Source organism: Cetorhinus maximus, chromosome 11, assembly GCF_964194155.1.
Source record: "Cetorhinus maximus chromosome 11, sCetMax3.hap1.1, whole genome shotgun sequence".
Taxonomy (NCBI): domain Eukaryota; kingdom Metazoa; phylum Chordata; class Chondrichthyes; order Lamniformes; family Cetorhinidae; genus Cetorhinus; species Cetorhinus maximus.
The window spans coordinates 29,652,761-29,679,643 of NC_135889.1; the positions used below are offsets into that span (position 1 = coordinate 29,652,761).

General features: G+C 44.3%; 1 protein-coding gene across 1 annotated transcript in view; it reads right to left on the bottom strand.

Moving 5' to 3' along the window:
• Positions 1 to 26,883, bottom strand: part of unc80 (unc-80 homolog (C. elegans)) — a 535,199-nt gene that overhangs the window by 492,342 nt on the left and 15,974 nt on the right. The window contains exons 2-3 of the mRNA XM_078551715.1: positions 22,973 to 23,021; positions 20,100 to 20,256 (exon numbers count right to left, since the gene is read on the bottom strand). Of these exons, the coding sequence (XP_078407841.1) occupies positions 20,100 to 20,256; positions 22,973 to 23,021 (206 nt within the window). The remainder of the gene's footprint in view (positions 1 to 20,099; positions 20,257 to 22,972; positions 23,022 to 26,883) is intronic.

The following is a 26,883-nucleotide window of genomic DNA, read 5'->3' on the forward strand; positions in this document are numbered from 1 at the left end:
GATAAGTAGACCCAGAGGTCAAAGAGAGAATGACTTGTAACCAGTAAATCAGACTACTGGAATATGCTATGCTCCCAAACCTCCCCGCTGACCCCGCAACATGGTTTTTAGTAGATGGACTGATCAAACAAGCCATCAGCCCATGACTCAGGCTATGAATAAATAAATAAATAAAAGCAATAAATATTCTACTTAACAAAAATGGTATATTACAAAATCTCAAAACAATTAAGATGCTTCTGCCTGAGCTATCTCTCAAAAAATACATTGAACCTTGATAGCTGATGTGTCCTTACATGGCAAAATACTGTTAGAGCCAAACTAGCCTGGTTTCCATGTTAGCTATAGATTGACTGTTGTCTCAGCCACAAGTAAAAGTGTACACTAGAAACCTGCAGCCACAGAGCTGGTCATCAATGGACTACAATCATTGAAACTGTGCAAAGGTTGATCAAACACACCTGTCACTCTAAACCAAGGCTAATCTGATTCATTAAACTGTGGTAAATGGCTTCAACCTATAAAGATATGTCTAAACAAAGTGAATAGAAATCTTAAAAAAAAGCATTGGGAACACCCAGTAAGTCAAGAAGCATCTGTGGAGAGTTAACATTTTCAGTATAAAACCTATCCTCAGAATTGGAAGATATTACAGATGAACTGAAATTAAAAAGGAACAGAACAACTAGGAGAGAGTAAAGAAACCATAATGCCCTCTTTGTATGATCTTGTATTTTCTATTTGTTGCAGGTTCCCAGCATCTACACTATTTTGCTGTTTGTTCATAATAGAAGATGACCTTTTAGTAAAATAGATTGGATGCTATTTTTTGTCACTTACATAGGATGCTTATGATCTGGTTGTGAAAAATTAACACAATAATCTCTCTTTTATCTGACCACAATCAAAATTCAAAACTCAAACACCTAAGAACTAACTTTCGGCCTGTGCCATACAAAACCAGTCCATTGAACCATAGAAAAGTTACAGCACAGAAGGAGGCCATTCAGCCCATCTTGTCCATGCCAGCCCGAGGACACCCAGGTGCACTTTCTAGTCCCACCTTCCTGCACCCGGCCCATAGCCCTGCAGCTTATAGCACTTAAGGTGTAGATCCAGGTACTTTTTAAAAGAGTTTAGAGTTTCTGCCTCTACCACCAACTTGGGCAGCGAATTCCAGACACCCACTACCCTCTGCGTAAAAAAAGTTCTTTCTCATGTCTCCCCTACACCTTCTGCCACTTATCTTGAATCTATGTCCCCTGGTTCTAGAATTCTCCATCATGAGAAACAATTTTATCCTGTCCACTCTATCCATTCCCCTCATAATTTTGTACACCTCAATCAAGTCACCTCTCAGCCTTCTTTGTTCTAAGGAAAATAGCCCCAACCTATCCAATCTCTCCTCATAGCTACACTTTTCTAACCCTGGCAACATTCTTGTAAACCTCCTCTGCACTCTCTCCAGAGCTATTACGTCCTTCCTGTAATGTGGTGACCAGAACTGCACACAATACTTCAGTTGTGGTCTCACCAGTGTTTTATACAATTCCAATATTATATCCTTACTTTTATATTCTATACCTCTGCTAATGAAGGAGAGCATTCCATATGCTTTCTTTACAACCTTGTCTACTTGAACTGCTGCCTTCAGGGACCTGTGTACTTGTACACCAAGATCTCTCACTTCATCTACCCCTCTTAGTATATTCCCATTTATTGTGTAATCCTTGTTACTGTTTGACCTCCCTAAATGTACTTCTTTATGTTAAAATCCATCTGCCACTTTACCACCCACTCCACCAACCCATCTATATCATTTTGGAGATTATGGCTATCATATCCTCTACACTATCCACTACTCGGCCAATCTTTGTGTCATCTGCAAATTTCCCAATCGTGCCCCCCACGTTCGCGTCCAATTCGTTAATATATAACACAAACAGCAAGGGTCCCAACACCGAGCCCTGTGGAACAGTCAACAGAAACCAAATTCACTCTATTACTAACATTAAAGAAACTAATCAATAATTTAATGAAAATGCTTCTGTCACAATGGGGCATGAGAGAACTGGTTTCATGAAGTCCTTCAAAGAGGCTTTGAAACTCTAGAGCAGCTCCACTAACTTGAAATCTATGCAAAGCTTAGGTGGAGGTATCTGCGTGCAAATATAAAGTTGCATATAATGACACCACAATTCCAAGACAGAATGAGGAGTGGACAATTTCCTGCACCAACAATGTTGGTCAGTGATTGGGATTGATTTACATATATAATTTGTATGTAGCTATCCTCCACTTACTATAATTTTCTGGAGAAATCACCAGTTCTAATCAGAAGAAGTTGCTATAGTTTCAACCAGGAGTTCTGCTTCCTCTAGTTCTAGTTTTTAAATAGACTCTGTAGACTGTTTTCTGTAGTGCACTGCTTAAATAGAGTCTGCTGAGTAAGTGGACTTTGTTTGCTTGCTGTTTGTTGAATAAATAGACTTTGTTTTCTGGATAAATAGATTTTGGGCAGAAGTTAGCAGTTGGTGTGCGGGATCGGTGGGGGTGGGCGGGGGTGGTTGGGAAGCTGACCGCTGCCCGAGATCGGCAGCGCACCGTGATTTTACGCAGGTGGGCCAATTAAGGCCCACCCAGCGTGAGACGCAGCCTGTGAATGAGCGCAAAGGGGCAAGTGGGGGCTTAATATCCACTGGGTCCAATGGTGACCCGGCTGCTGATTCAAATGTTGCCTCGGCAGCCCCTGGAAGGCTGCCACTGAAGGACGTGGAAGTCCTGTGAATGGAGACTGTAGCAAGTGGACATGGCAGGTGGGAATGCAGTCGGGCCCCACGTTTCTCAGATGAGTGCCTCACTGCCCTCCTGGAGAGGTGGCAGCAAGGAGAGAAATGCTTGTCCCCAGGGTTGGGAGGAGGAGGCCCCCCGACCTCACCAAAAAGGCCTGGGAGGAGGTGGCATCCAGGGTCAGCAGCCACGACATGGTGAGGCACACATGGGTGCAGTGCCAGAACCGTTTTAATGATCCCCTGTAATCGGGAAGGGTGAGTACCGTGTTGGCATGGGTTACTTTGCAGAACAGTGAAGAGCTGCCCATCCCCCCCTTGGACCTCAGAGGTTACAGCGTGAGTGACAAATGTCAATGAGGCAGGACCTGGCCAAGGGGGTGAGCCCTGGCTGCGTGCACTGAGTGCCTTGCAGCTCCAGGGTCACGAATCAGCCGAGCCCTGCAAGGTGTTCGTCAGGTGGGATTGGTCAGTCTGCAATGGCAGTGCAGGTAGGGGGTGGACTAATCAATGCTCCTATATCCTTTCAGGAGAAAACATTCCATAACAATGCTGAGAGGTCGCGGACTGGCGGGGGCCCCCACACCTCCTAATCCTCAGTCGGGAGCAGGAGGCCCTGGAGCTGGAGAAGCGCCACGCACCTAGGTCAAACGGCTGCGGTGAGGTTGGGGTGCCAGAGCGAGGTAAGAATGCAGTGCACTGAGGTGAGAATATGGGCTTTTGCAGCCATTCCAGTGTAGTCTCTATATTGATGTGAGCCCCGAACCTGGAATGCCCATTGATAATAGAAAGATGAGGGTACCATGAAGCAGATCTCTGTCTCATCAAGAGTGCCAGGCATGCACAGTGACAGTCTAATGACTTAAACTAATGACATGTCCTTCTCCCTTTTAGGTTCACCAGAAACCCTTCATTATGAGGAGGCTGAAGGCCCGCCTATGACCACTGAGGACCACCATGCTCACTATGCACCAGCGTCGCACCCTCTTTGTCAAGCAGGCATTAGCGCAGATACCATCACCTCGGTGGGCATAAGATCGCCGTCTGGTATCTCAGTGTATATTGGTGAGGGCACTTCACACTCGCTTGAGGTGCAGGTGGAGGCAGAGAGTGCCCAGGGTGCCGGCAGTCGGAGGACTGCTGGGGACCAGGAACATGCTCAGTCGGTATCTGATGATGATGTGCCTCTGGAGTCGTCCCTGAGGCAGCAGATGCTGGATTCCAGCAGGGTGTGCGGGAGGATCTGGCGGAGATACATGAGGGAATGCGTGCCGTGGTGTCCGTTGTGGAGGAGTCCAAGTGGAGCGTGAGCAATGCAATGACCCTCACGGCCGAGCACACTGCCTCCTCCACGGAGAGAGTAGCAACTCTCATGGAGAGGCTCCTCCAGGGACTCAATCAGGGGTTCCTGGGGATGCGCTTGGACCTGCAAGCCCTCACACCAGCAATGACCTCAGCTGGTCACTGTCAGTGTGGGAGATGGATGAGGCACCCAGTATCCCAGCTAGGTGTCCGTTCATCAGTGGTGAGCAGGGAGGTCCAAAGCGACCTCACATTGGCGCACGAGCTGCCCATCATCTCTGCGGGCTCCTCTCAGGGTGTTCTGGATGATGGCAGCAGCTCCTCCGCTCCTCTACCAGTGACCGTGGCATCTGATGAGGCTGTAGCGGCTGGGGAGATGCCAGTCCTGGCACTGGCTGCTCCCTCCCAGGCGGGGCCAGCACAGGCTCCATGGGCCAGAGGACACTAGCCAAGGTAATCAAGGCCAACAGGACAGCAGAGTGAGCAGGCTGTCTCCAATGCTGGTGCCAGTGAGGGGGGAGCACCTACATGTAGTACCCGCAAGCAAGAACTTAAAGCACCTTAAACACAACATGGCCTGATCACGAGTGATATTTGTTTCCCCCATTTTTCTGTTTTTTTTTAATGGTGTGATGTAAAACACCGGTCAATGTTAATTTCTACAATGTTTGTCAGTCACCAGTAAATGATATGTTTTTTTGTGCAACTGGCCTCTGATTGCTTAATTTGCTCTGTAGGTGCAGGGTAATCCATGACGTTATGATGGACGTGTGACTCCTTACACTATTACCAGTGCAATTAAGTTTATGTTATTAACCAAAGAACTGGTCCTGTCAGGAATCGAGTATGGAGCCTGCAGCCCTCTCATGTGGTGGCGGTTCTTATTTGGTAGGCTAGGTGAAGGAGCGTTGGATCAAAGCCTCCGAGGTATCCCTGCCTCCCTGGAGGTTACCCAGGTCAGCGTCTATGCCCTCAGCATTCTCCTGACCGTGCTCGTCCTCGGACTCACTGCTGGACTCATTGTCTGTTGCCTGTGCAGCTGCGTCAAGATCTTTTTCCTCCACTGCGTCCTCCCTTTCCAGTGCCAGATTGTGGAGAGCGCAGCATGCAACCACCATCAGTGACACATGATCTGGGGGACATTGCAATGCCGTCCCCTGAACGGTCTAGGCATCGGAAGTGCATCTTGAGAAGACCTATGGCTCTCCCTACCACCGCCCTTGTGGAGGCATGGCTCCTATTGTATCGCTGCTCGGCCTCTGTTCTTGGGTGGTGGAGAGGTGTCATGAGCCACCTTTTGAGCGGATAGCCCTCGACATCCAGCAGCCATTCATTCAGTCAGGCTGGAGCACTGAAAAGCCTCGGGACCTGGGAGGGTCTCAGGATGTAAGTGTCATGGGAGCTGCCAGGGTACCTTGCACAGACTTGCAGAATCTGCATCCTGTGGTCATACACTATCTGCACATTTATGGAGTGGAAGCCCTTCCTGTTGACGAAGGCACCGGGCTGACCAGCTGGCGCCTTGATGGCCACATGTGTACAGTCGATTGCACCCTGGACGCGGGGGAACCCAGCAATCACTGCGAAGCTTCTGGCTCGCTGTGCCTGGCTGGCCTTATCCGTACAGTAATGATTGAAACTCAATGCACGACTGAATAGAGCGTCTGTCACCAGTTTGATGCATCTGTCAACAGCTGATTGGGAGAATCCAAACAGATCCCCCACTGAGCCCTGGAAAGAGCTGGAGGCATTGAGGTTGAGGGCCACTGTGACCTTCAGCACCACTGGCATGGGTGTCTACCTATACAGTCAGAGCTGATCTCAGGGCCGATCCTCTGACAGATGGAGGTCACTGTCTCCCTTGAGAGGTGGAGCCTCCTTCGGCACTGCACCTCAGACATATTGAGGTAGCTGCTTCGCCGCCTATAAACCCTAGCATCAGGATTTTGACATCTTCTGCGACCCCTTCCGCGTTGGACTACCCGCTGGTCCTGCACCCCTTGTGCCTACACCTCTCCTCCCACAGGTCACTCCCCTGGAAGCTGAATAGGGACACCTGGCCTCCTCCCCCTCCTGGCCCTCTCTTCCTCCTCAGAACAGGTGCCTCCAGTGGAGACCACAATCACCATTACCAGGGTAAGGAAAGGCTGTCTGATACCTGGAAGGGTCCACATCGTGTGAATCCTCCGGGAGCCTGGAAAACAACACTGAGTCCTGAACTGAAGCCTCTAAATTCTATGAATGCAGCTCTGAAGTGAAATGAAGCTGTCCTGTTCACAGAAGCAAGCAGCAGCGATATCCAAAACTCCTTACTAATCGCTTTGACAAGGCCACTGACCCCTCTTGTCCCGACAGTGGATGAGGTTTTGCAATTAGTGGCCTGCCCGTTTTGCCCATGCGACGGCCTGAAAATCGCATGGTCTATGTAAAGTCGGAGACAACTGGTGTCCCAAGGACCTTAACTGGTCACTTAATTAATAGCGGGCATGCCTCTGTCTTCATCGCGCGCCCGCCTAGAAATATCACGAGAGTGTGCGTTGATATCGGCACGTTCGGCTGACATCAACGTGGTTTATTTCACGCTCAGGCATGTCGGGTATGCACCCACACACTGAGTGAAAAATCCTGCCCGTTGTTTGTTGTAAAATACACTACTCTGTGAGTCCTTCTGTAATTCCCATCCTACCTCTAACTCTGACTGACCCAGTGCAGCTGATTGGCGGGCACAGTAGTATCAATAGATACCCTGCAAATATACTGTAAAGCTGTGAATGGTCAGCAGGTGAGTGAAATTTTCAGAGCTTAAGAAGGTTAACATGATACATCTATTCAGATTTAGTCTACTTTTAATATATCACATATAAATATGCAAAAACGGAATACTGCTGTCAACATAAGCTACCTTCAAGTTGATTGTCTTACATGGATGAGCACTTGTGTGACATTCCATCCGCTGATCTTAGTTACATTTGCACCTTTTGTATCTGCTTTTGAGATAAGATCTAATTATTTCTGCTGAAGTTGTGATACACGACTAAAAGAACTCTTGCAGGATTTCAGGCCTTCAACGAGTGGAGTTTACATTATCCATGTTTTCACTTTGCTTCCATGTCACTACCAGATCATACATTGGCACTTAATCCTTGAGCGTCTGACAAGCTTAAGGCCTGTATGCCCAATAACATGGATCCTGTGTGTCTAATTCATGCCACACTTTAGGAAAATAGCTCCCATAATGCTCAGCTGTCTTAGTTTAATAAAGATGTGCTAACTTTGAGCAAGTAATTCTATCCTATCCCAATATAAGCATCAGCTTTGGTTCAGTGGTACAACTCTGTCTTCTGCAATCAAGCACCACTCCAAACATTTGAATACAATTTGACACTTTAGTGCTGTATTGTCAAAAGTGCCATCTTTCAGGTTAAATTTTTAACCTAAGTTTTCTGTATCCTATCATATGAACATAAAATGTCCCATGGCACTATTTGAAGAAGAACAGATAATATTTTCCAGTGTACCAGTCAATATTATTTCCTCAAACAAAATCATTCAAAATAGGTCACTTACCTAATATTTGCTTCTGGGAGCTGGCTGTGAGTAAACTGTCTACAGCATATCTTTACATGACAATACTTTAAGAGCAATTAATTAGCTTTAAAGCACTTTGGGATGTGAATGAGTGAATGATTGATTCTGTACAAATTGCTTCTCCTAGGTGCACAGGATCAGCTAGGATAATTCTGTTCTGAATATCCCCCCCCCACTTCCTTCAAAAAGTTGTTATTCTGTCCCGGATCAATCCTGGGCCCATTGCTGTTGTAATGTTTATGAATTATGCTAAGCTATGTTCAGAAAGCAGGCAGTGTTGAGGAAAAAATGGAACAGTATTTTTACATTAATGCTGTGGAAAAGCAGTTAGTGAGTTCAATCCATTCTTACTAAGAAATATAAAGAGTAAAAGGGAGAGAAGCATGAACAGAGTTAATAGAATATTGTATATTTTGGATGGGTTATGGGGAGATGCAGTGATTGATGATATAGAAAAACATTGATTTGCAGACTTAAGTCTGACCTTAGGCAAATCCTCCACCTTTTCTCAGACTAGAATCACCCCCTGGGTTCAATGATCTCATTGCAGCATGCTGAGAACAGAGGTAGTCAGAAGATGAAACAGATTGATGCGTTTTATTTTGGAAAATATATACAACATACATAGTTTTATTCTTTTTAAAAAATATCTACGTAAATGGGTCAAAGATGTAACCAGTATGAATGAAAGTGAATAATTGAAAGCAATGTTATAATATGGATCTGGAGCCCTCTAATTGATAACTGTCAGCAGGCAATAAAAGTGAAGACTGGACCCTCTGCTATATATCCAACAGAATCTACTCCAATGCACTTATAACATTTAAAAACTTGCTCTCCTTCAGCTGAATTGAGCCTCAGGATAATACCACAGATTAGACTTCTCTTTGTGAGGATAAGGTTTGAGAGTGCAAGTATTTCCATCGGACCAGAGAAGATTAAGCGCAGTTTTAATAGGGTTTTTGACATTATGCAGGGTTTTTTGACATTATGAAGGGTTTTTATGGGAATGTTAGGGAAGGGACTTTCATCTACTTGGAGCCAGTGCTAAGGAGTCTTCAATTTCAAATTGTATGAAAAGATGTTAGGAAAAAGATATTATGCAAAGAGTTATTGGATCATGCAATACTTTAGCATATGGACTAGCTAAGGACCATGACATCTTTTCAGAGGATAAATATTTGAAGTAGAGGGTCATACAAGTTAAACAGCCAGCTGTTCTACAGTATTAAGAAAAGCTATCATCTTTAGAATAAATATAAAACCACTTATAATGCACCCTTTTACCTCCCATGCCCAAGTAAAGCAATAAGAACAGGTACCATGTTTCTCATGCTCTATCATTCCATTTCTAATTATGGCATAAATAATGTAAGAAACACATAGGATGAACAGACTTATTTATCATTGGATGTGTGATAAACATTCTTCTACCAGCATGTAAATAGTAAGTGGGTAGCAAGAAGTGGAGTGGATCCTATAACTGACAAAGCGGGTGATACATACGAACTAGGAGCATATGTAAGGCATTCGGCGCCTCCATTAAATAATATCTGTTTGTGTTTCAAATTCTACATTCCCATCTACACTCAATAACCTTTGATTCTCTTGCCTAACAAGAACCTATCTACCTCTGCCTTAAAAATATTCAATGACATCACTTTCAGTGTCTTCTGAGGCAGAGTGTTCCAAAGTTGCACATCCCTCAGAGAAAAGAATTCTCCCCATCTCTGTCCTATAAGGGCAACCCCTAATTTCAAAACAGTGCCCCCTAGTTCTGGGCTCACCCACAAGAGGAAATATCCTTTTCACGTCCACCTTATCAAGACCATTCACGATCTTTTATACTTCAATCAAGTCACCGCTGACTCTTCTAAATTCCCGTGGAAACAAACCCAGCCTGTCCAACTTTTCCTCATAAGACAACACACTCATTCCAGGTACCAATTGAGTAAACCTCCTCTGAACAGCCTCCAACATATTTACATCCTTCCTTAAATAAGGAGATCAAAACTGCACACAGTATTCTGGATGTGGTCTCACCAATGCCCTGTATAACTGAAGCATAGCGTCCTTACTTTCAGCTCTGAAGAAGAGTCATATGGACTGGAAACCTTAACACTGTTTCTCTTTCCACAGATGCTGTCAGACCTGCTGAGTTTTTCCAGCATTTTCTGTTTTTATTTCAGATTTCCAGCATCCACAGTATTTTGCTTTCATCCTTACTTTTATGTTCAATTCCTCTCGTAGTAAAGGATTGCATTCCATTAGCCTTCTTGCACAAGAACACCCAGATCCCTCTGCACCTTGGTATTCTGCAGTCATTCTCCATATAAGTACTGCTCTGCTTTTTTATTCTTCCTGCCAAAGTGAACAACTTCACATTTTCCCACATTATAATCAATCTGCCAGATTTTTGCCCACTCACTCAATCTATCTGTATCCTTCTGCAAACTCATGTCTTCTTCACAAAATATTTTCCTACCTATCTTTGTGTCATCTGCAAATTTAGCTAGCATGCCTTCACACTCCCCCCCACCCACCCCCCCCCACCCCGCCTCATCTAAGTCATTGATGTAAATTGCAAAATATTGAGGCCCCAGCACAAACCCCTGTGGGATTCCACTTGTCACATCCTCCCAATCAGACAAAGACCCATTTATGCATACTCTCCGTTTTCTGCCAGGCAACCCATCTTCTATTCATGCTATTATGTTACTCCCTACACCATGAGCTTTTATATCCCACAATAACCTTTGATGTGGCACCTTATCAAATGCCTTCTGGAAATCCATGTACAATATGTCTACAGGCTCCCCTTTATCCACGGCACATGTTATTCCTTCAAAGAACTCTATTAAATCGGTTAAAAATGATTTTGCTTTTACAAAACCATGCTGATTCTTCCTGATTACCTTGAATTTTTCTAAGTGCCCAGCTATAACCCCTTTAATGGTCAAATTCTAACACCTTTCCCATGACAGACATCAAGCTAACTGCCTCCCTCCCTTCTTGAATAGAGGCGTTTGTAAGGAACATATCTTTTTATTCCTGTTGGGCTGTGGAAATTAAAATGGCTGCAGTTTGAAAGACATGTCCACTGGAACAGGATGAAAGACACATACAATGTTGCAGTCCTGGAACAGAGTGTGCCATGAAAGACAGGATGGTGCTGGAAAGGAGTCCTGGACCAAGGGAACTGCCTGGCAACTACATTTTAATTGGCTCCTGACAAGGTGACCAGGTTTTCTGTGAGAATAATGCAGCAGAATAACTCTTAGCCTGAAAGGAAAAAGACCTAAAGCCTCTCTTTCCTATGTGTGTAAGATTCCAGTAATTCCATAATAATAGCTAGCTGGCTTTTTCTCCTCATATCTCTAAAACCTGTTGTCTCTTTGAAAACCCCTGGCAAGAGGCAAAGGGGAAAATCACTGTTAGAGATTAAAAGGTAAGTGCTCCAGCAGTGAACTAAAAACTGAAAGTGCTGGAAGACCACCTCATGTCATCAACAAGAACAGAAAGGAATTTGGAAGACATTGATCAAAATCAACCCATCGAATCCTGTATTCCAGAATTCGTGCTATTGAACTGTTTTATCCCACCCTTAAAATCTATGTTTTTGTGTGTCTTATATGTGTGTATATAGGGATTTAAGAAGGGGTAGAGTTTAGGTTATAGAGTTAGAAATTAGCAGTTCATATTTCCTTCTTTTGCCACTGATTAATGACAGTTTGTTCAATAAACAGTTATTTACTTATTAAGTTTAAAAACCTGGTGCTCGTATTCTGTTAACCTAAATTAAACAGTTAGGTAGAATTGGGGTAATCCAGCGGTTTGGCCAAACTTTTCACATTCATTGTGGCTCGGGGAGCAGTGGGGCTTGATATTACAGCACACTATCCCCAGCGAGTTGTGACAAAGTTTGGGGGCTCGTGCGGAAATTTTGGAACAAAAGACAACAATGATTTGGATGTAGATTTAGTAAGTAATAAAAGCTAAAAGGAAACACCAGGTCTGAACTGTCAAAAATAAGATGGCACTGGAAACTACTAAAACTTTCCTGCAAGTGGAAAAGATGCCCCTGACAATTTTACAAGGGATCGCAAAAGCCAGGTTAATCGAATTGGCAAGTAAATTAAGAGTAGGATTGCCTGCCAAAGCTAGGAATGCAGAGATAATGAAGAGGTGGCACAGCATTTGTAATTGGAAGGAATACCCGAGAGACTGAGTTCTCCAAGGGGTGGTTCATTGGAATGAGCTCAAATTCAGTTGCCAATAAAAAGACTGGAACAAGAGGCAGCAGAGAGAGAAAGGGCATTCCAAAGAGAACAGGCAGAAAAGGAAAGAGAAAGGACATTTCAAAGAGAGTTAGAAATGGCGACGTTAGAAAAGGAGGAAAGATAAAAAGAGAGAGACTTCCAGCTTAAAATGCTGATAGCTAAAAAAGAGACAGCAGTAGGTGAGGCAGGACTTATTTCCAGATCAGAACCCAGTGGAGAGATGTTTAAATTTGTACAAGCTCTTCCAAAATTTGAGGAAAGGGATGTTCAAGCATTCTTTATTTCATTTGAGAAGATAGCTAAACAGATGAACTGGCCAAAAGAAAACTGGACATTGACCATGCAGAGCAAATTGACAGGTAGAGCACAGGAAATTTATGCTTCACTGTCAGAGGTGGTTTCTAGGGATTATGATGTGGTGATAAAGGCCATTTTGAGTGCATATGAGTTGGTTCCTGAAGCATACAGAAAAACATTTTGAAATTTAACGGCCTGGGCAAACTAATAGTGAATTTGAAAGAATTAAGCAAAATAGTTTTGACAAATGGATACCAGCACTAGGAGTTGATACTACCTATGAAGTTCTCAGAGATTATACTCTTGAAAGGATTTAAAAACTCCCTTCCTTCTGTAATAAGAACCCATGTTGAAAACCAAAGGGTTGCAACTGCTAGACAGGCAGCAGTAATGGCTGACGATTATGAGCTGATCCATAAAACTAAGCCTTTTTTCCATTAGCCCCATAAATTTGAAAAGGATAGAAAGTGGGAGAGTGAAAGGAACGCAAGTAGCCAGGGTTGGTTGGGAATACCTTGAGATTTCCTCTCCAGATCAGGAAGGAAGGTACTGAGGGTGGAGGTGAAACTCAAAGGCCTAAGTGTTTCCATTGTAACAAAGTGGGACACATCGTTCAGGATGTTGGAAGTAGCGAGGAAAGCCCATGGGACTTATTGGAGTTTGTAAGAGTGAGTCTGAAAAGGGAACTCAAAAAGAAAATGCCGCAGATCAAATAGTAGCTTTAACTACAAATAAAGGTCTGGAGGTAAACACTGCTGTGAATACAGGTGAAGTGAATAAGGTAGATGAGAGAAATAAAGGGTTTTTGTCTAAAGGGAAGATAACCCCTTTTTCATTAAATGATGCAGCTAAACCCATAACTATATTAAGGGACACAGGAGCTACTCAAACTCTTTTGCTGGAGAAGGACCAAGTTTTCCCTCCAGAGAATTCAATGAAAGCTAAAGTATTGGTAAACGACATAAGTGAAAAGTATATCCCGGTTCCATTGTAAAAAGTGCAGTTGGAGTGTGATTTGTTGTCTTCCTTCTTCCTTAACCGAGGTTTTCCACCCACGGTGGTTGACAGGGCCCTCAACCGTGTCCAGCCCATCTCCCGCGCATCCGCCCTCACACCTTCCTCTCCCTCCCAGAACCATGATAGGGTCCCCCTTGTCCTCACTTATCATCCCACCTATCACCCCACCAGCCCCTGCATTCAAAGGATCATCCTTTGTCATTTCCGCCAACTCCGGCATGATGCCACTGCCAAACACATCTTCCCTTCACCCCCCCACCGGCGGCTTTCCGCAGGGATCGTTCTCTTCAGGACACCCTGGTCCACTCCTCCATCACCCCCTACACCTCAAACCCCTCCCACAGCACCTTCCCATGCAACCGCAGAAGGTGCAACACTTGCTCCTTTACTTCCCCCCTCCTCACCGTCCAAGGGCCCAAACACTCATTTCAAGTGAAGCAGCACTTCACTTGCACATCCCTCAATTTAGTCTACTGCACTCGCTGCTCCCAATGCGGTCTCCTCTATATTGGAGAAACCAAACGCAGACTGGGTGACCGCTTTGCAGAACACCTTCGGTCTGTCCGCAAGCAGACCTTCCTGTCGCTTGCCATTTCAACACACCACCCTGCTCTCATGCCCACATGTCCGTCCTTGGCCTGCTGCAATGTTCCAGTGAAGCTCAACGCAAACTGGAGGAACAGCACCTCATCTTCCGACTAGGCACTCTACAGCCTTCCGGACTTAGTATTGAGTTCAACAATTTCAGATCATGAACTCTCTCCTCCATCCCCACCCCCTTTCCGATCCTCCTTTTTCCAATAATTTATCTTTTTTTTTACAACTATATTTTTTTCTCTTCCCTTCTATTTTAAAATTTATTTTGATCTATTGTTTCATCTCCACCTTTTAGCCTATTTCGATCCCTTCCCCCCACCCCACCCGCACTAGGGCCATCTGCCACTAGCTTGCTTCCCTTAATGTCCCCATTAGCACATCCTTTAGATAATATCACCACCATCAACACCCCTTTGTCTTTTTGTCTATGACTTCTTTGGCAGTCTCTTCTTGGCCTCCACCTATCACTGGCCCCCTATCGAGCTCTCCTGTCCCACCACCTTCTACCAGCTTATAGTTCATCTAATTTCTATATGTCTTAGTTCTGATGATGGGTCATATGGACTTGAAACGTTAATTGTATCCATCTCCGCAGATGCTGTCAGACCTGCTGAGTTTTTCCAGGTATTTTTGTTTTTGTCCATGAAACCTCATCTCGCCCATGGATGAGGCTTCATGATAAATGCGAATGCCGTCTGGGCTCGTCGCCTGCCCACCAACTTTAAGGTTGGCTGGGCAGCTCAGTTAATCTCTTTAATTAGTTTTTAAATGGCCTTAATAGGCCTTTGACAATGCGGCGGACGCGCAGCCAACTCCGCTGCGTGCCAACCGAACTGAGGATCAGAATGACGCGCAGTGATGTCGTGACGCACGGCTGATGTCACCGTGCGTCATTTTACGTGTCAGTGATCAGGACCCGCCCCCGCTCGCCGACCCGAAGATTCTGGCCCATGTGTCACATACCTTGTGATGAAACGCATTTTTTGAAATGGAATTTCATCTCTTTTAAAGGTGGAGGCGTGTAAGAAACATATCTTTTTATTTCCGTTGGACAGCTGTAAAGAACATATTTTTAAATTTTCTGTTGGACTGTGGTTTAAAATTGCAATGGCTGCAGTTGGAAAGACACGTCCAGTGGAACAGGATGAGTAATACATACAATGTTGCAGTCCTGGAACAGTGTGTGCCATGAAAGATAGGATGGTACTGGAAAGGAGAGGAGTCCTGGACCAAGGGAGCTGCCTAACAACAATGTTTTAATTGGCTCCTGACAAAGTAACCAGGTTTTGTGAGAGGGCAGTACAGCAGAATAGCTCCTAGCCTGAAATGAAAAGATCTAAAACCTCTCTCTCCTGTGTGTAAAGTTCCAATAATTCCACAGTAATAGATAGCTGGCTTTTTCTCCTCATATCTCTATAACCTGTTCTCTCTCTGAAAACCCCCGGCAAAGGGAAAAATCACTTTTAGAGACATTGAAAGGCAAGTGCTCAACTAGTGAACTAAACACTGAAAGTGCTGGAAGACCACCTCGTGTCATCAACAAGAACTGAAAGGAATTTGGAAGACATCAACGAAGATCAACCCATCGAATCCTGTACTCTGGAATTGGTGCTATTGAACTGTTTTATCCCAAGCTTAAAATCTGTGTTTTGTGTGTCTTATGTGTCTTGTATGTGTGTGAATATGGATTTAAGAAGGGGTAGAGTTTAGGCTATAGTGTTAGAAATTAGCAGTTCATATTTCTTTCTTTTGCCACTGGTTAATGACAGTTTGTTCAATAAACAGTTAGTTACTTATTAGGTTTACAAACCTGGTGCTCATATTCTGTTAATTTAAATTAAACAGTTAGGTAGAATTGGAGCAATCTGTGGTTTGGTCAAACTTTTCGCATTTGTCATGGCTCGGGGAACAGTGGGGCTTGATATTACAGCGCACTGTGCCTAGTGAGTTGTGACAGGTTATATTTCCTACTTGCTGGTTTGATCGAACCTTTCCAGAATCTAGGGAATTTTGGAAAATTAACTCCAACCCATCTACTCCTCATTAACCACCTCTTTTAAGACACTAGGATGAAGTCCATCTGGACCCAAAGACTTGTCAGCCCTAATTTTAAAACAGTGCCCACTAGTTCTGGACTCGCGCACAAGAGGAAACATCCTTTCAACGTCCACCTTGTCAAGGCTGTTCAGGATCTTGTATACGTCAATCAAATCGCCCCTCACTCTTCTAAACTCTAGTGGAAACAAGCTCAGTCTGTCCAACCTTCCCTCATAAGACAACCCACTCATTCCAGGTATCAATCTAGTAAACATCCTTTGAACCACCTCCAATGCATTTAAATCCTTCCTTAAATAAGTAGACCAAAACTGCACACAGTATTTGAGATGTGGTCTCACCAATGCCCCGTATAACTGAAGCATAACATCCTTACTTTTAAGCTCAATCCCTCTTGTAGTAAAGGATAGCATTCCATTAGCCTTCTTAACTACTTGCTGTACCAGCATACTGACTTTTGAGACTCATGTACTAGAACAGCTAGATTCCTCTGCACCTCAGAATTATGCAGCCATTCTCCATTTAAATAATACTCTGCTTTTTCGTGCTTTCTGCCAAAATGAACAACTTCACATTTTCCCACATTAAACTCCATTTGTCAGATCTTTGCCCACTCACTTAACCTATCTACGTCCATCTGTAGCCTCCTCATGTCCTCTTCACAACAAACTTTCCTACCTATCTTGTGTCATCTGCAAATTTAGCTACCATGCTTCACTCGCCTCACCTAAGTCATTATATAAATCGTAAAAAGTTGAGGCCTCAGTACAGACCCCTGTGGGACGCCACTCGTCACATCCTGCCAATCAGAAAAAGCCCCATTTATGCATACTCTCTGCTTTCTGCCAACCAGCCAATCTTCTATCCATGCTAATATGTTACCCACTACACCATGCGCTTTTAATTTTCCGTAATAATCTTATTGATAAGGTGGCACCTTATCAAATGAGAGCCCGCCCGCCATCGAAATGGCGTGTTTCCTGAGAATGCATAACTAAAGCGGTGGGTTTTGAGCGATAGGACATGAAAACCCGCCATTGTGGCCAGCGGGTAAAATGTTGTTTTACCCGCCTGCTGCTGCACTTAGTGCAAACCTGGGACGATTCGCTCCACATCTGGAGTACTGTGTACAGTATTGGCCTCCTTATTTCAGGAAGGATGTAAATAAGTTGGAAGAAGTTCAGAGACAGTTTACTAGGCTACCTGGAATGGGAGGGTTGTCTTATGAGGAAAAGTTGAACAGGTTTGTATCTGCTGAAGCTTGGAAGAGTAAGAGGCAACTTGATTGAAGCATATAAGATTCTGAGGGGTCTTGACAGGATGGATGTGAAAAGGGTGTTTCCTCTTATGGGAGAATCTAGAACTAGGGGGTCACTTTTAACAAATAAGGGGTGTCTCATTTAAGAAAGATGAGGGGAAATGTTTTCTCTCAGATGGTCGTGAGTCTTTGGAACTCTTCCACAAAAGGCGGTGGCAGCAGAGTCCTTGAATATTCTTAAGGCAGAGCTAGATAGATTCTTGATAAGCAAGGGCGCAAAAGGTTAATGGGGTTAGGTGGGAATGTGGAATTAATGTTACAATCAGATCAGTCATGATCTTATTGAATGGCAGAGAAGGCTTGAGGGGCCAAGTGGCCTACTCCTGCTCCTAATTTGTATGTTTGTATGTATGTAATACTCCAGATGCGGTCTCACCAAGGCTCTATACAACTGCAGCAGTGGTCGGGAAGACCCTGGGTTGCGGCACCATATGTACCTCTTCTGAAGTCAGGATCGCCATTGTGAATGCTGTAGGACATTTAAGTTCCCATTGGGAAAAATGCTCTTATGAATGCAAAGCTGAAAAACACACTATTTGGGATCTCTAGTGTGATAATCTAAATCAATTTAGATGCCAGTGCCCTTTTAAATTAAAAATAAACCTTCAGCAGCTTTCATTAAAAAAAAACAACAGCCATCTGCTCCTGGACTATTTTGATTGACAGGGCATTTGGCGTAGTATAGGAAAAAAGGCCATCTGGCTTTTCAGTTTCAGTGGACACCGTTGTTTATAATTTTCATGGTTTGTTATTATAGCTGAGCCCATTATGAATGCTTGGCTGAGTTTTAAAAGCGACAGAACCACTTTTCTCAGCAGGGGGGCTGAATTCATATATTGGTTGAAACCTTTAAGAGATTACTGAAGGATTATCTGCCTTTAATTCCCTACTGCAATGTGGTAAGTGAATAAGTGTTTCTTTTTACACTTGAGAGGATTTAGTTTTGTTTTTATGAATGAGAGGCTTTTTCAGCATGAAAACATGTTTGAATGGCAGCTCTATTAGATTGTTAGTTTATTTTTTTTATATTCATTTCAAATAAATCCTGAGGCCTGCCCATTGTGGATACTTGGTGAGTGGCTATGGAGGATACATAGGGGGCAGGGATGGGGGGCCATGAGGAGTATGAGGGGGCATGGAGGGGACACGGGTGTGGGTGAGGGGTGAAGATTAGGGGGCATAAGAACAATGTTGGGATCTGGGCTGCTGTTCCCAAGAACTCAAGTGGTTCTTCTAACTAGCCCACCTCTACACCCACACTACTCCTGCAACTCATCCCACACTGCAGTGAAGCTCGCAAAACCTAACCGCTTTCCGTTCACATCTCATAGAGATAAAAATATGGCAGGAATGGGGTTCGGCAGAGGCCTCGCATTTCGGAAGCAGCGAAAGTGACCAACTTGCATTTTCCCATCCCTACACGAAAATCCGGCCCTATATCTCCATTTCCAAATTTTGCACGCAAAGGTTAAGATCAAGTTTCAAAATTAAGAATGCCTACTAATTAACTGCCATTAAATGTGCTTTATGACAGAATTTGTAGTTTAGGTAAAGAAACAAGATGCAAGTTCCATGACTTCTGTGCATCATTCCAGCATTCTGTCTTGTTTCAAGTTGTAAAATTCAAATTGTTGCAGTAGGAAATTATGCAAATGTACTTCTATCATGATAAATGATTCATTTCTCAGCCTAGAACTCTTCATCTGATGAACTGAAAGCCCAACCATTTTTTTTCCCCTGAATTCATCTTCCTTGCTCAGGAATTATTTTAAATTTTATTATACTTCCTCAAAAAAGTTAGCTGAAACATTGAAAACAATTTCAAAGCAATTAAAATGGATATGCTACTAACTTGGGGCAGGCTTTTAGGTCGGCGAGAGGGGGCGGGGCCCACTTCACCGACGCGGGGATAAGTCAGGCGTGTATCTCAATGTCACCCCACGATTTAGACTTTCAGATCAGCTGCACGCCATCCGAATTGTCTACGGTCTATTAAGGCCATTAAAAAACTAATCAACTTGATTGATGGACCTGCCCATCCAGCCTTAGGGTTGGCGGGCAGGCCGGGAGCCCAGGCGGGCCTCAGCAAAAGCATGAAACCTCATCCACGGGAGGTTTCATGAGGGCTATTAAATGTTTATAAAATGTTTAACTAAAAGTTAAGGACATGTCTCAACTCATGTGACAGTGTCACATGAGGGGACATGTCAGGGAATTTTTTTATTACCTTTCTGTCAGCTTTTGAATTGGAGCCGATCTCCCTGAGGCAACACTTTGCACTGAGGGAATTCCCCCCCCCGCACAAGGAGCGCCCTCGTAAATGGCAGCGTCCCCCCCAACCGGGGGTGCCAATCGGAAGGCCGCACTTCCTCCCTCACCCCAACGGGGGGAAATGTTCCCCTTGGTATATTTAGGACCTTGTTTTGCTTTGTTCATCATCCCTACTACCTGTCACCAATCTCTCAACAAAGCTTGTCAATGCTTTCAGCAGAAGGCACTGCCCATCGTACCTCCCTGCTCTGCTACAGTATAGAAATACCTGAGTTATCATAAACTTGACAGTTCTATATGATCAGTTAATAATTAACACTGATAGTTATTGGCTAAATGGATATATTTACAGGAAAATTCTTTATTAACTTATATCTTTTATTTCAGTGCTTGAGAATGTTTAAAAATTTACTGAAATATGCACCTAGTACAAATTGAAACCTTAGCTACAGGGCAGTACACGCATGGTTAAAAAAAAATCTGATTCGCTATGCAACAAATATCCAAAATGCTTACATATGTGCAAAATGCAACTACTGTTTATCTTCCAGAAAAATTAATAGAGGAGAATGCATAATAGCTCACCAAGCTTATTCCGGTTTGACAGTAGTGTAGCAGTGCAATGGAGTACATGTGGTAAGGCAGCCTGTATCAGTTCCCAGCGTGTAATGCTCTGAATGGCCTCGGAGAGAGTAGGCGAGAGACCATGTAACTTGCTCTCCACCAAAACACGCTCAAAAGACTAGAAACCAATAAAACACAGTTAAAATAAATTAATACAATCCTTCCACAAGGTCTGCTAATTTCACTTCACTATGCATATGCTTTGCAGATATGTGTTCCTGTAACCCTGCTTAGTACTGCACACTCTTCCTGCTAAGAGCTTGTAAGAGATAGAATGGACATCTTGTGAGTGAGGTGCAGGTGGAGACTTGTGCCTACTTTATGGTTATATTTCATTACATAAGAAAAACACATCATCATCTAGAATGGTTAAAAACCTCACCTATCGACAATGCAAATTAAAAGGAGCAAAGAACATCCTAAAACTATGTACAGCAGCTTGAATGTCATTATTCCAGTCCAGATTCTAACCCATAAAGCCACATCAATGGGTTAGTTGCTTTTTGTGAAAATTATAGTCTGGAAAAAGACTTATTAAACATTTAAAATTGTGTTAAGTATTTACACTGTACACAATTAGACTAATATTGGTGGGTCCTGTAGATCTTAGAATATGTTTCCTTTCCTTTCTTTGTTAGTGGAGTGTTGGCCAGTTTGGTTTTGTGGAGAAAGTAAGATGCATATTCTTTCACTGGTGTAGTAGTTTATTCATTATATAACGGATTGTTGAGTTGTTCAGGAACACTGCATACAATGCAACATACTGCAAACAAACTAAATGCTGTGAATCATCTGATTACTGCTCAATCAAAAACATTCCTTCAGTGAGGCTGTTCACCACTGTGTATCCTTGCCCAACAAGCCAACTGGTTGAATCCAAATGAATAGTCTCTACAGCTACCTCCCCCACAATTTGTGATATAAAAAAAAACTTATCACTGAAAAACTTTGTTCTGAATAACCAAATCACAATTTACAGGTTCTTCTAATACACATATGTATTGCTACTATTTGCTGCCAGTCCAGATGAGGACTACAGCCACACTATCTACTGGCAAATGTTCAGCCTCCAATGCAAAAAAGGATCTGACAAATACATGGGTCAATTCAAAATAAAAATGATGTACTGTGCCTTATACTATACCATCACCAAGATAGACATTTTGTTATCAAAGCAACAAAAATGAATAAAATATTGTTGTCAACATGTGCTATGAAAAATGAATAATGATTTCTATGTTCTTTTTTGGTGAAAGGGAGAACCCCTACTGCCAATAGCAAGAATAAAGAAACCACAACGATTATTTTTGTTTTTTTCTCAGGATGTGAGTGACTCTGACAAGGCAAAATTTATTCACTATCCCTAGTTACACTAACAAAAGAGATGTTGTGGTCACCCCTTGAAATGTTGCAGATCTTGTACTGATGTTTATAGGCTAAGGCGCTTGATGTGCATGGGTGCTGATGGTAGGGAATTCCAGGATTTTGGCCCAGCAGCAATGAAGAAACAGTGCTTTATGTCCAAGTTGGGATAGTATATGAGTTAGATGGAACTTCCAGTAATAGTCTTTCCATGACATTGCTGCTTTTGTCATTATTGGTGTTAGAGGTTATGCGGCTGGGAGGTGCTATAAGAGTAATCTTGCAGAGTTGCTGCTGCAAATCTTGTAGGTAGTAATGACTGTGGTTCCTGTGGACTGATGGTGATGATGGTGATTCTTGAGTTCAGTAACAAGGGTGTTTATGAATAAGTGGTTTATAAGTCTGTTACGTTCGTGACTGGGTCTTTAACTTAGAGTAAAATGAAAGGGTCATGTGACTTGTTCTGAAGTCTGCCTAACAACATGTCTGGGTTACGTGGCTGTTAAAGAAGGTTGTTTTGTTGGAAAGGTGTAGGGTGTCCACATTTGGAGACAATGGCAGCAGCATCTGTGCTTATAGTGGTCAGACTGCTAGTCTTCAAAGTCCCAGGAAGGTTTTGAGAATGTTGGGTTGTAAGCAATTATGCCTTAACTGTCCATTTACAGGATATGAGAGTTGGGGGTCTCAAGAATAGTTAATGTCATTTTTACCTAGATACAAGGCCCATATGGTTCATGTTGACATGGAGATGGGCTTTGAGAGCAGGAGGGTTTTGAAGATATTCCTGAAACTCACAGACACAAGCAGGATCTAGGAGACAGGGAGTAGCTATGGTTCACCATGCAGGAATGTGGGTGGGAACTTATGCTTGGATCGAAAAGGACAAGTTCCTTAGGATTTGAAATGAAGCTGGAAGACTCACCTAGCTTGTGCTAGAGGGAGAATGGTGAGGAAAACCCCTCACCGTGAAAGATAGTTCGAAGGTTAAAAGTTACCAGGCTGGGAAAGGAAAGGAACGGAAGTAAACAAATCACTTTAGACTGGGTCCGGGAAAACAAAATAACTACTCGAGGGACAGTATAAAGTATACCTATGAAGTGGGTTTTTTGGTTGCGTTAAAAGTAAAAGGGAAATGTTCTGTCCTGTTGTTTAAAGTATAAGTTGCCTACAAAAATAACACTTAGTCAAATTTCTTTTAGTCTATCTGTTACAGCAAAAATCTTAAAATATGAAATCTAGTTGCATCATCCCTCCAGCTATCAACTAGAAGTTCAAGTTTCTTTTTTTTTAAAGTTATCAGTCTCTCCTGGGATTGTAACAGGTGCCAGTCATGAGATAATGACATTTAATAGCACTATGCTGAAAACAGGTGCCTACCTACATTTATGTCAAGTTTCAGAAGTGAACAGAAATGCTTTATTGTCACCTTAGTAACCAGAGTATACATTCAATATTAAAATAAGATAACATACCACACAGGAGGCTTCATACTGTTTGCCCAGCTTTGGTCTTAGAAAAGCACTGCAAGATTTAAAAAAGGTACTGTTTAAACTGCAATGCAATTTTCTTTGAACATATTATGGATTAAGCACATTAACAGTTTATTATCAATTTTATTTCTGTTTGTCACATATATTTAGCTGCTAGCAAAATTACAGAAAACATGAACAATGTAATGGGAAAGATGATTTCTAATTAAATGATCAAAGAGACTGGGTTGAATGAGTCATCCCATAAATAAAGAAGCTAATTTAATAGCATATTATAAAGCATACAGCTGAACTGCCACAAAATTACCCTGAGCAAATATTAATATATATATTAAGATATATTTGCCGATATTAATTTAGCTCTCAAAGCAACAAGATAAATCACTCTCACTACCCAGTTTCCTTGTGCTTAAACAAAGATATATTTAACAGATCAGGAAAAAAGGACAGGGAAACAAAAGACATGAAAACATTAATCATAACTTTTACAGCTATTTAAAGATAGTGGTGCTCTTCAGTCACAAAATCCCAGATCTGGTAGCAGCTGTTCTTTTTTAAAAATTCATTACTTTGTGATCTGCCTGGCCAGTGCAAACACAGCTGGTGAGTCAAACTAGCCAACAGAGCAGCTAACACTTTCTTATGCTTATTTTCCTGATTATAACCAGATATCAACAAAGGTCTAAAAATGAAGAGAAGGCAAATTTAAAAAACAGAAATGAAGAAATAAACTGGGAAGACAGGGAGCTGAGTGGGGAGGGGGCAGTGGTGGTGAGACGAAAAATCCTCTTAACAGGAAGAAGAATGTTGAAAAATAAAGAAATGTCAAAGGGCTGCAGTGGCAGTGCCTCTGGGTCTTGCAGCATGTCAGAGATGGAACAGCAGCCATGTAGAGAGCAAGCTCTGAGCAATGCTCTCTGCCATTGTGCCTCTGAGCTCCTTGAAGGTGACAGGAGGCTGGCTAGCAGGCCAGCCAATGCATCCAGAATCTTCCAGAACACCCAGAACTCTGTTTCTCTCTCCACAGATGCTCATAGAGTCATAGAGATCTACAGCACAGAAAAAGGCCCTTCGGCCCATCAAGTCTGTGCCAGTCAAACAAGTACCTAACTATTCTAATCCCATTTTACAGCACTAGGCTCATAGCTTTGTATGCCATGGCATCACAAGTGCACTTCCAAATACTTCTTAAATGTTATGAGGTGCTGTCACACCTGCTGAATTTTTCCAGCATTTTCTGTTTTTATTGCACCCAGAATCTTGCTGCCCATGTCCATCAGAATTCTCCTGTACACTGATATCCTTCGATGAGTCTTCTGCAGCAGAACTCAGCTGCAGCCTCCATCCTTTTCCCCTGACCTGGCTGCAGCCCACTATAGCGTTAAGGCCACAATCAGATCGGCCATGATCTTATTGAATGGCACAGCAGGATTGATGGGCCAAATGGTCTACTCCTGCTCCTTTTCTTGTGATCTTATGCCCACTTGACCCATCATGTGCTGATCCCAATGTTATACTTGCCTCAAAAGTCTGTAACGAGCCAGTATCTGAACTGGTAGCAATAGTCAGTTCAAGTGAAAGAGCCTCTTCATTCATGCTGTGGTGTCATACTCTCTTCCATAGAGTCTCTCTTCTTGTCCACCTCCATGACTAGTGTCTCCAGTGAATATTCATCATGGTGAAACCCTCTCTCTGCCCTGATGTTTTGCTTACCATAGTGCAAATCTGGGATGATTCCGTCTAAGTGTGGTAGCGGGTGGGAAAAAGAACGTCATTTCCGCCGGCCACAATGGCGGCTTTTCACACCGTATCATCCCAATCCTGCCGCATTATCATGCATTCCCGGGAAACATGTCATTTTGATGGTGGGCGGGCTCTCATTCACCCAAATACGTCGTCGCCTCGCCGCTTCCTCACACCGAGCACCATATTTAAAGTCCAGCCACGTGCACACCTCTCGGTGGTTCCAGGCAAGGCCCGCTGCAAAGAAGTCATGGTCCCGAAAGGCAAAATGATTGCAGCCAACCCCCACCCTCCCCCACCCCGGCCCCCCAACACCCCCCCCTCCGCTGGGGAACTCCACCGCCAGATGGCAACAAGGCATGCCAGGGCGTCTCCGGGCAGCGGGCAAGGGCGAGGAAGTGAAGGGTGTGCAGCAGCAGCCCGTACAGGAAGCCCCTCCACACTGGGCTAAAGGGCACGGAGGGCATTTCCGTGAGGCGAATTGTTGCGGGGCACTGGCTCCGGAGGGAGGGTTTGGGGCTTGGGGCCAATATGGAATTCCGTCCAAACAGGGGTACACTCAGACGGAAGACCATCGCACACCTGCGCCACCTCAAGACCCAGTATAACGTCAGGGCCGAGCATAACCATCCTGAGGACTTGAATGGCATTAGCTGCAAGCTGGACGGCCATCAACGCACGATGCGCCAACTCCTGTGGTAGCATCCAGCCCACTCCTCAGCCACCCAGCTTGTCCCCAATCCTGGTCACCCCAACCGCCACATCCCTCCTTTCCACTGAAAGTGGTGGAGGTGCAGGTTCCTGAGCAGCAGCTCTCTGACGATAGCCGCTACTCCTGACGGCGGAGAGCTGCGACGCGTGGCGACCATGTTCCAGACTTTGATCAGGTCCTGGTAAAAGACGGGCAATGCCTGCAAGGAGCCACAAAGGCCCCTCAGGTCTATAAACAGGAGCTGCATGTCATAATTCAGGCCGTTCACCTGGCGGAAGAAATTCATCACCAGGGCACACCATCTCGGAGGGGCTCAACGTAAAGATATCGCTGCAGGGTCTGAAAGTGGAAGGTCGCCACCTAGTGTGCATAGGCACACAAGCGCCTGACCGTCCTCCCTAAGTGGGAGACTCAGAGCCTCAGCAGTGATCCAGTGCAGCCTTTTGTCCCAGGAGAATTTGACGAGCATTCCCTGGATTTTTGTGACAAAATCCAGGGGAGGGGTCAAAGTGACCAGCCGGTACCACAACATGGAGGAAATTAGCTGGTTTATGACCACAACTCGACCCCGGTAAGACAGCGCTTGGAACAGTCCTGTCCAGCGCCGCAGGTGACTGGTGACTTTGGTCTCCAGCTCCTGCCAATTCAGCAGCCAGGATTCCTCAGCAGGGCAGAGGTGGACCCCCAGGTAGAAGAGGCTGGTCCCGCTCCAGGTGAAAGACCTGAGCTCCTCTGCCAGGGGATCCACCTGCCACTGACCGACCAGGAGTCCAGAACACTTGCCGCAGTTGATCCCGGCAGAGGATGTGGCAGAGTAGACCTCCAGGCACTCGCGCATCCTCTGCAACTCAGCTGGGTCAGTCATCAGCGTAAGCTGAAAGGACCACCCCGATCCCCGGCCCTCACAGAACCAATCCCGACAACCTCCTCCGCAAGAGGCGCAGAAAAGGTTCCACGCAGATAAAATACAATTGGCCAGACGGGGGCAGCCCTGACATACCCCTCTCCCAAAGCGAAGGGGCGCCATCAGGGGCCTGTTAACCTTCACTAGCAGCAACAGAAGTCGGATCCGGGCGACAAAATGCGTCCCGAACCCGAATACTCGCAGATTTATAGATAAATATTCAGGATCCACCCTGACAAATGCCTTCTCCTGGTCAAGAAACAGGAAGACGCTTGACAGACCGGTCCTCTGGAAAAAAGTGGATGGTGTCCCAGACCAGATGGATATTATCAAATATGGTACGGCCTGGGACAGTGTAGGACTGGTCAGGGTGGATCATGTGGTCCAGCGCAGTGCCAAGGGGAGAAGACATGGCTCTGGCAAAGATCTTGTAATCTGTGTTGAGGAGGGAGACCGGGCGTCAGTTTTTAAGAAGGCAGAGATCCCCTCTTAGGCAGCAGGGCAATCACGGCCCTGCACCACGAGAGGGGCATC